This window comes from Panonychus citri, unplaced genomic scaffold (genome assembly GCF_014898815.1).
Source record: "Panonychus citri isolate SS breed McGregor unplaced genomic scaffold, ASM1489881v1 Contig00023, whole genome shotgun sequence".
NCBI classification, from domain to species: Eukaryota; Metazoa; Arthropoda; class Arachnida; order Trombidiformes; family Tetranychidae; genus Panonychus; species Panonychus citri.
Genome location: NW_026515428.1, coordinates 551,445 through 560,781, shown reverse-complemented (window position 1 = coordinate 560,781; position 9,337 = coordinate 551,445). Strand labels below are relative to the sequence as shown.

Sequence of the window (9,337 nt, the reverse complement as noted above, 5' to 3'; positions counted from 1 at the left end):
AATAAATTGGTGGAATTTTGTTTCGTTTAATTGTTGCTGGTTCGTTTTTCATTGCAATTACTCAATTGTTTTAATCGTTGGTTTGGTTAATACAATAAGTTGGTTGTTTCAAATGATGACAATTAGATGGAAAGACTAAATTAACCAATTGCTTTTGTATTTAATTATTAAATCACTTGGGGGAAAAGTAAAGTTAATGATTTAGGAAAAGCTCGATAATGTTATTGATTAAAAATTGTAAACAAACAAAAAAGTTTAAACGTCTAAAAATTAATAAAGTAAATTAAGAAATGATTTGTTTCCAATTGATTACAATTGTAAAACTAAATCAAATTATTAATCGGTTAATCAATAACACGTTAAGCTAATATAAAGCAGAATAATACAAAAGCATCTGATTAGGATTGTCGGTTGAATGTCAAAAGTAATTAAGTAATTAAAGGTAATGATTAAATTTCTGTCTTGATTGTATGAGGAAAACTAATTGTAATTAAATCAATTCCAATTCTAAAGTTGATTTTCTCTCTAAATTGTGATTGCTTGATGTTTATGATGAGAAAAGGGCAAATGTAATGATATTTTCTTTCGTAGTTGATTGATTGAATTTGAGATCCATTTGGGTTGAAGGTTCGATTAGTTTAATTGTTACGACAAAATCCACGAATTAAATCCGACACACACACGGAGCTTTTTTAGCCTCAATATACGAAGTTCCGTCAAGGGACAAACAATCAGCGTCGAGACCTTGATTACCAGAAGATCGAACCTTCGATAAAATCTAAGTAATAATAAACAGAGAACGAAATTGAAAAAAGTTAATAACTTGCGAGAAATCAACTCATCATCAATTAATTGATGATTGGAAATTAATTACCTCTGAAATTAAGAGCGATGATGTTTCCTCGATGTTAATATTATCCTTGGCACTCGTAAAGTACCAACCATTGAAACCGTTCATTTGACAGAATTCATCTAGATAACTTGGATTATTAAATTTCTCATGTTTGGTTAGATCACATTTGTTAGCGACCAGAACAGCGGGAATCGGCGATCCATCGGCCATGGTCACCTTTGAATCTAAATCCTCTTTCCATTTCTTGACCGCATCAAATGATTGCAATTTAGAGGCATCGAAACAAATTAAGGCACCGACAGCGTCTTTATAATAGACTCGAGTCATGGAACCGAATCTCTCTTGACCGGCGATGTCCCATAACTGTAACCTAATTAAAGTGTTCGGATCCCATTGGATGACCTTTAATGCGAAATCAACTCCGATCTAATGTTGAAAAGTCAATTAATGTAATTAGAATGACAATTTACTCAATTTCACTTAATTTTCTGGGGAGAAAAATAAACTTACCGTTGCTCTATAGTGACTGTTGAATAGATGATGAACATATCGACGGATGAAGCTTGTTTTACCGGTTGCTAGATCACCGATAACCAGAATTTTGAAAAGATATTCCTTTGATTCAGTTTCCAAATTCTGGTTGATTAAGAAAGAGAAAAAGAAAGCAACAAATTAAATGAAATTGAAGAGAGAAATCAACAAGAAGCTTATTAGAGAGATTGGATTACAATGGGAAAACTTTCAATTCTCATGGATTTTGATAATTGCAGTTAATTTGCTCCTTAAATTTGTAACAAAATCAACTGACAAACAATTAACTATCCTCTATGTTGTAATAATCAGTTGATTAAGAAAAAGAAGGCGAAAAAAAATCTAATCAATCAATAGCAATTGAGACGGAAAATTAAATTACATGAATTTCCTCATTTGTCTGAGCGGTAAAATAATCAAAGTAATACAAGTGAATGAAAAACGTTCAATTGAATTAACTTAACAATTAACGTGTAAATTGGTAAGTCCAATTGTCTCCAAACAATTAGCTAATCATTGGAAAGAGACACTGCCCTTTAAAGGTTGCAAGGTTAAATTGGATAAATTGTAATGATCGCAATTAAGACTTACCTGAGATGAACTACTAGAATGGCTCTTTGTCATAATTAAGCTTGTTAACAGTTAATTAAGGTGATGATTAAATAATTACAGTGAAGCACACAAATTGAAAGTAAATTAATTGAAAATTGTTGTTGGAATGAGAAAGTAAAAAGTACAATTAAGTGACAATCTATTTATGATGGTGATGATTAGAGTAACAGTTAAATCATTTCAAAATTAACGTCGATGCTTATTGGTTATTGGACCGGATTGTTGGAAACAAATGACAATTAAGGGTGGAAAAGGTTAATCACAATTATTAGAGGTATCGATAATTGTTTCTAATTGTTGGTAATCTAATTAAGAGCTGAGATTAAGATTAGAAGATGTGTTAAACCACCAAGTTCATCGGTCTCGGTGCGTCAAGATGAGAACTAGAAGAAGATTAAATATAAAAACAAGAGAAAAGAGATTCGGGTAAGAAAAAGAAAGAGATGATTTCTGGGTGTTTCTTTTTTCTCTCTGTCTTTCTCTGTCTATTTGTCGGTAGAAAGAGGAAGATGATAAAATGAAGAAGAAGATGATGAAATAAGTAAGAGATAATATAAAGAAGAAGAAGAAGACAGAAAGAGGAAAGAAAGAGAAAATGAGAGAAGGTCATTTTCTGTTTCGGAGACTAGATTAAGTTCCCAAGTTGTTAAGCAAGTTTATTGTTTTCTACTACTACGAACACAACTTGTTTAGTCTGTTAGGTACAGTCGAACCCAAAATTTTTATACTTTCAGGTTCAGTTTTCAGCCTAATCAACTTGAGGGAATTTCATTTAGAATCAGAATCAATTAATATTATTCGCTAAATCATGTCAACCTGTTGATTGTGATAATGGATTTGGTACAAAGTTTTCTTTCCAATTTTATTTCAGCATATGCAATATTATTGAGATTCAATTTTAAATTACAGTTTGTTTTGTGCATAATTAAATAATATATTACATGGAGTGTGTTGTAAATAGTTGATTAATGAGAAGGTGAAGGAGTAAGGGAGAGATATACAGCCACGAAAAATGAGATGAGAACAAAAATTGTATCAATCGCGCATAGAGAGATAACTTTTTTTTTTCTTCTAATTGTGATTACATTTGTTCATTACTTTCTATCTAAATCAATTCAATCTTGATTAAATTCTCTTTCTTTCTCTCGCTCTATACTCTCTATGCGTATAAGATATAATTTTTGTTCTCATCTAATTTTCCGTGGCTTCATTTGCTTTTCTTAGGTTTTAGAACATTAAACAAAAGTTGCCACTCCGGTGGGAGATTGGACTTGTGAGGTGGTTGATTTAGCTCCATATTGTCCGATAAAAGATCCTTCTTCTTCAAACTTGGAACTTTCGTCTTCACCGAAATCAGTCATTGAATCGGTGTCTTCGGCTTCGTTAAATTTACTATTGAGTGAAGCTCGACTAACTAAGTGGGCATTAGACCTATTGAATAAACAGTAAGAAATAGATGATAATAATATTAGTAAATATAAATAATGGTGGAAATGGTGATGATTCCTTACGGTTTTGAATATTCACTGAAGCCTTCATGGTCACCATAATCTAATTCACGACCTTTTTTGGCTTCTTTTTCATGGACAGAGTATTTTGCTCCACGATTACGCTTAACGATACATACGACGATGGTCAATACAATGACCAAAGCAATTGCACATAACATACCAATAAGCCAATCAACATCACTTAGACGGTTGTCATAGCTGCTGTTGAAACCCACTTGAAAGATGATGATAATCATGAGATGATGGAGAAAAAAAATAACAAATTAAGAGGGAAATGAGAGAGAAAAGAAAAAATAGAAGATTAGTTTATCTGTGTGTGCTAAATAGTATTTACTTGATAACATGTCAAATTATGTCATGTTATTTATAAATATTTGTTTTCGTTAGATAGATAATCTTTGTTTACAAATCTTTCATTTTCTTTTGCTATAATTTCTACAATTTATCTTACATGGTACTTCATCTGAAAGTGAAATTGGTTTCACTCGACTTGGTGTTTGATGTTCACCATCAACGGAAACAACGCGAACTTCATAATTATAATTTGGATCTAATCCTTCCAGGTAAATATACTCTTTGTCAACTTCTTTGGGAGTACTTTTATAAGTTGCTTCACCTGAATAGAGAGAGAGAGAAAAAATTAAAGGTAAACAAAAACAAGTTGAGGTTAATTGCGAAAGAAAGAGAAAGAGAGTATAAAGTAATCGTAAATTACTTTTTAAAAACAAAATGAGCAATAATCTAATAAAAATGGTAGAGTAAAAAAAAACGATCATTATATCATAATCATGCAACGAGAAAATAGATCATATAACATCAATCATCGCTAATAAGTTATGGATATTGATATGATAGTCAGCTTTTAATTTTGCTTTTACAACTACAATCAACTACTTATAATACGATGATATAAAATTCAACAACTCAATCAATCCATGTGCTTTCTATCCCACACAAACACAGCAATAAACGAGAAATAGAGAGAGGGAGAGAGTTTTCTTTTTCAAGAGAACCCACCAGGGGGAGACCGGAACCTTTTAAGGCGCACACCTCGCCCCGTGTCTGCTATTAATAGGTCGGGCCATTATGACTTTAGAGGGAGATACGGATTTAAGGGGTAGTTACAAAGGCCTAGTCCCACGACAGAGGTTTCTCTTTGCCCAGTGCAGGATAAAAGCATTGGTAAACACTGCTGTCAGAGGAACGTGGAGCCAGAAAGTTAGCAAGACCAATGTTATCATTGGTCTTGCCCCCGGTGCTAACAACTGGACTACAGCAGATAGAGAGTGAGAGAGAGAGAGAGAGAGACAGACGGACAGACATCTTATATGAAACTTTAAACTTTCTTAAGAAACTTTTTCCATCTGCTCTATTCATCCTCATCCTCATCTTTCATCCCTTATCATCTTAAGGTAATAACAAAGCATTTTAAAACCATCGGTAAGCGACGACGATTGACCATTGATTCTAGTCAATGGTCATTTTAAAACAGATGGTAAGTCAATAGTATTGAACATAAGTCTGCCAACCACTTCCGATAAAGTAAAGGAATAATAAAAAGTTGATTACAATACCAGAGGAATCAATTTAATCAATGTGATTAACCTGATTGTTAATTAGCGGTAGTAGTCAGTGCGTGACACTGGAAACAAAAAGTGATCATAATATGTAATCAACAATAAAATGAACTATGAAACCTGAAAGGAAACATTAAAAAAAAGAGAAAAAGGGAGAGAGAAAGAGAGAAAGAGAACTGAAAACAATGTACATAACCTACTAAAGGTTTGACATATTGTTTTAAGATCTTTTTAGTCATCATTACATTGAGAGAGAAATAGTGACTATCAGGATGTTTTCTGAAGAGGAAAAAAAGAATTAGAGGTTCAGCGATAGAGAAAGAGAGTGGGATAAAAAGAGGAGGGAGAGAGAGAGAGAAAGAGACAGGAAAGAGAGATAAAGACAAGAGAAAAAAGTTGCTTGCATCAGCAACCTAATCTTTTGCCCTCTTCTCATCTCATCTCATCTCTCTCTCTCTCTTTTTCTATTATTTTTTTCTTTTCCAACTTCACGATTCTTAGTTTATAATTATTCTACTTTTTTTCAGCTTCTTCTTACCTTCTCTACGGTATTGTACATAGAAAGAACTTCCAGGTTTTCCAGAGCGTAAAGGAGGGACCCAAATAACACGGACGGCGGTCCCATCTTTCTCTTCTAACCTGTAATCAAAATCAGGTTCATCGGGAATGGTTGAACTTTCATTACCAGTGGTACTTTTCTCAATATAATATTCTTCACCTTCACCGCCATTAGTGAAAGCTTTAATGCTTATACGATACTTTGTTGCTGGCTTGAGACCTGCAAGCTTATATTTGAGGTACATTAAATTGGTTATTGGATCTCGGGAAATGATATCACCCAATTCTGTGCCAATTACTTCTCGGTAAGAGATTTTATATCCCTTGAGTTCACCGTTAAGCTCTTCCGGTTGATTCCAAAGAAGATAGAGAGCACTTTTTCCCATAGGAATAGCATCGAAATTGGTTACTGGTCCTGGTGGTCCTTCTTCCGTTTTAATTGATATTATATCGGAACCTGGACCATTGTACATGGTGTTATAAGCCATAACTTGAGCTTTATTAAGAGTATTTGGTTTGAGAATGTTTATTTTGGTTCGAGTGATATTGGAACGCATTTTAACTTCTCTCATCTTTTCGAGACCATCACGATCATTCCAAATAATTATCTTATATCCTTCAAATCGGCCATTAATACTATCTTCCGGTACACTGTCCCAGGCAAATTCAGCAGTTTGCCAATCATAGGTTCGGAGAAGGTGAAAATTTTCTGGTCTTTTGGACGGTTTAGCTTCTCCAGAGTAACCAATTGTTTCCGGTGCAACTGTGTGAGCCTGTCCTCTTGAATTGTGTGCCTCCACTTTTATCCGGTATGGTTTATATGTAGGAGTATTGGAAATTTTTAAACGATCTTGTCTCCAGTCAGTGATAACTTTATTTTCCCACTGCGCCATTGGCAGGTCATCACGTTTCCACCAGACTTTATAATAAAATCCAGGGCATTATGTTCAATCTGTTCCATTCGAGTCCATGAAATTATCATGTTATCTGGAGCATCTCCCCAACCTTTCATGTTCCTTGGGTTATTATAAGGTATATCCTCATCGGTGGTACACATTTCTGAATGTTTAGAGGCAATACTTTTACCTATTTTGTTAACCGCAATCACACGGAAAGTGTAATTAGCCCAAGGAGAAATAGAAACTTGGAAAATTGTATCAGGAGCTGGAACATGACTATAATGATCGTCCCAAACGTTTGGAGTGAAACTTGTATTATATTGGATTATATATTGAAGAATTTGAGCTCTATTGTCTCCGGTTGCTTTCCATTCAATTCTGGCAGTTGATTTATCGCATTTAATTGAAACAATTTGAGGTGCATTGGGTACATCAGGAACAGTGAGAGTAGCTTTGGCAGAGACTGAGTCTAATATGGTTTTAGCTGTACATGTGTATTCACCTGAATCCAATTCTCGAGTCTTTAAAATACTCAATGAATTATCAGCTGCTTTAACCATACGTTGATTTTGTTCAAAGTCAATATCACGACCAGCAAATGACCAAACAATTTGAAGATCAAGAGAGGAATCGGCACGAGCGGTACAACGTAAAACTGCTACTTTACCAGCAGCAACTTCAATATCTTCAGGTGGACTAATTATTTCAGTTTTTGATTTAACTTCCAATGTACCTTCAGCCTTTGCTTCACCAAGTTTATTAACCGCATGGCAAACATATTTACCAACATAATCATACTTGAGATCTTTAATTTTAAGGTCACCTTCGTCTAAAATTTCATAATCACCACCAGTAAGTTCAACTCCATCACGTAACCATCGTACCTCTGGTTTGGGTGCACCAAATACCCGACATCGTAGGATAGCTGTTTGAGTGGCAACCGCTTTTGTAACTTCAGCGGGTTTTTCAATAATTCTTGGAGGAAGTGCCAACACATTGAGATAGAAATTTTTAAAAGCATATCCATGAACATTTGAAGCATTACACTGGAAAACAGCAGTATCTGTTTTAATCAAATTGTCGATAGTTAAAGTGGTACCTTTCAATTTTCTTCGATTATTGGGTGGAGCCTCATCTAAAGGTTTACCATTAACCAACCATTGTAACTTTGGATCAGGTATACCACTTGATTCACAGGTAAATGTGACAGTTTCACCTTCAGCTGCAACAGTATTGTTTGGAACTTTCTTCCAATAAGGAGCAGCTAATACCTGTACTCGAGTTGAATGAGTCATTACTTGACCAACACCGTTAGAAGCTGTACAAACGTAAGTATCTTCATCTTCAAAGTCAACTTTTGATATTTGAAGTGTTTTACCATGATTAATGTAATTATAATGATTACCAGCTATTGGTGAGCCTCTTTTACGCCAAATAATATCAGGTAAAGGTGTTCCCCCGTAAATACAATGTAACTCTAGATTGGCTCCTCTTAAAGCTGAAACACTAGGCGGTGAAGTATATTGAAGTTCGGGATGATGGCTTGAAAGACCTGAGCTACCTGAAGGGGTAACCCTAAGGTAAACTTTACGGCCAAATTTATATTCACTACGAAAATGAGATGTTGCACTACAGGTATAGGCACCATTGTCATGAAGTTGATCGTCTTGTGTTACATTGGAAAAGTGTAACTTACCATCGGGATCAACAGTTAAACGTGAACTATTAATTGTATATAAAGCACCGGTTCTTGATTGAACCATCCAATAGATGGTTGGTTTAGGATAACCTGTGGGTGGATTACAGTCAATTGTAAGAGGGGCACCTTCCATTACATTAAGAACCTCTGGATCTGTTTCCGGAAACGAGGCTAATTCAGATTTACGAAGGAAAACAGCATTCGAAACAGCGGTACCATGAATATTTTCCGCAAAACATTGATATAAACCTTCATCTAAACTATCAGGTTGAGAGAATGTAAGAGAACCTCGTTTAGATGTTTGAGAAATTCTTTTATCATATGCAACTGGATCAAATTTAACTCCATTTTTAACCCAACTATATTTAGGCTCAGGATTACCGGTAGCCTCACATTCAAGGGCAAATGGTTTAACAGCTTCATCTGCAGGTGAAGCCACCTGGAAAAGCTGTTGGTGTTTGGGTTGTTTGGTAATGGATGGAGGTTCCGTAGACAGTGAATGGGTAACACAAATAGTAACAGTCAATATTATCAAAATCCATGAAATTATGGCACGGGTCAGGGTAGAAGAAATCATTTTCAAATATAAATATAAATATAACTACAAAGTCTATTTGTGTGTCAATGTAATTAGAAGGTAACAAAATAGAGAAGAAGAAAAAAAAATCATATATAAAATAAGCTTTTAACGCACATCGGATGTTGTTTCTTGTTTTTGTGAAAGAAGAAAAAAAGAATTAAGAACAAATTTCGAGATGAATCACCAACACAGAGAGAACAACATTACACCAATAATTACATTGAGAAGATTATGATTCACTTTGATTAAACAACACACAATTAGAAGAAAATTAAGTTGAGTGTTAATTGTGACAGAGAACAAAATTCAACAAGGAAAAAAGCTGATTAGTTAGATAAAGTGAAGAAACAAACTGAACAAAAAACTCCACCCAAAGAACATCAAGAAGTAACAATGACTAATAAAAGTGAAAATTTCAAAAAGAAAAGAAAAACACCTTAAGGCTCTGCCATCTGACGAGTAAATGGAAAACTATTTACCTGGAAATTTTTTATTCTTTTCTTGTTTTAAACTCTTT

General features: G+C 34.3%; 2 protein-coding genes across 2 annotated transcripts; both read right to left on the bottom strand.

Annotated features, from left to right (window-relative positions):
• Nucleotides 1-15: 15 nt before the first annotated feature.
• LOC128396666 (ras-related protein Rab-32-like) lies at nucleotides 16-2,418 on the bottom strand. The gene is made up of 4 exons (XM_053357287.1): nucleotides 1,976-2,418; nucleotides 1,364-1,489; nucleotides 875-1,279; nucleotides 16-778 (listed from the first exon to the last, which is right to left on the bottom strand). Exons 1-4 carry the CDS (start codon nucleotides 2,006-2,008, stop codon nucleotides 665-667), a joined length of 678 nt encoding a protein of 225 aa, XP_053213262.1. The 5' UTR covers nucleotides 2,009-2,418; the 3' UTR covers nucleotides 16-664.
• A 401-nt stretch (nucleotides 2,419-2,819) lies between these two features.
• LOC128396651 (neuroglian-like) lies at nucleotides 2,820-9,223 on the bottom strand. The gene is given in 5 exon segments (XM_053357270.1): nucleotides 2,820-3,427; nucleotides 3,508-3,721; nucleotides 3,959-4,123; nucleotides 5,623-6,579; nucleotides 6,582-9,223. Coding segments are annotated over 5 exon segments (3,768 nt in total). The 5' UTR covers nucleotides 8,818-9,223; the 3' UTR covers nucleotides 2,820-3,231.
• Between the last annotated feature and the right edge of the window lie 114 nt (nucleotides 9,224-9,337).

What these genes read in the sequence shown, in the direction of transcription:
- LOC128396666 (XM_053357287.1), bottom strand. Translation starts at nt 2,008, where the DNA reads ATGACAAAGAGCCATTCTAGTAGTTCATCTCAG. An exon ending in ACAGTCACTATAGAGCAACG is followed by an intron (nt 1,280 to 1,363) that starts GTAAGTTTATTT and finishes TTTCAACATTAG; the next exon opens with ATCGGAGTTGATTTCGCATT. An exon ending in CATCGCTCTTAATTTCAGAG is followed by an intron (nt 779 to 874) that starts GTAATTAATTTC and finishes ATTATTACTTAG; the next exon opens with ATTTTATCGAAGGTTCGATC.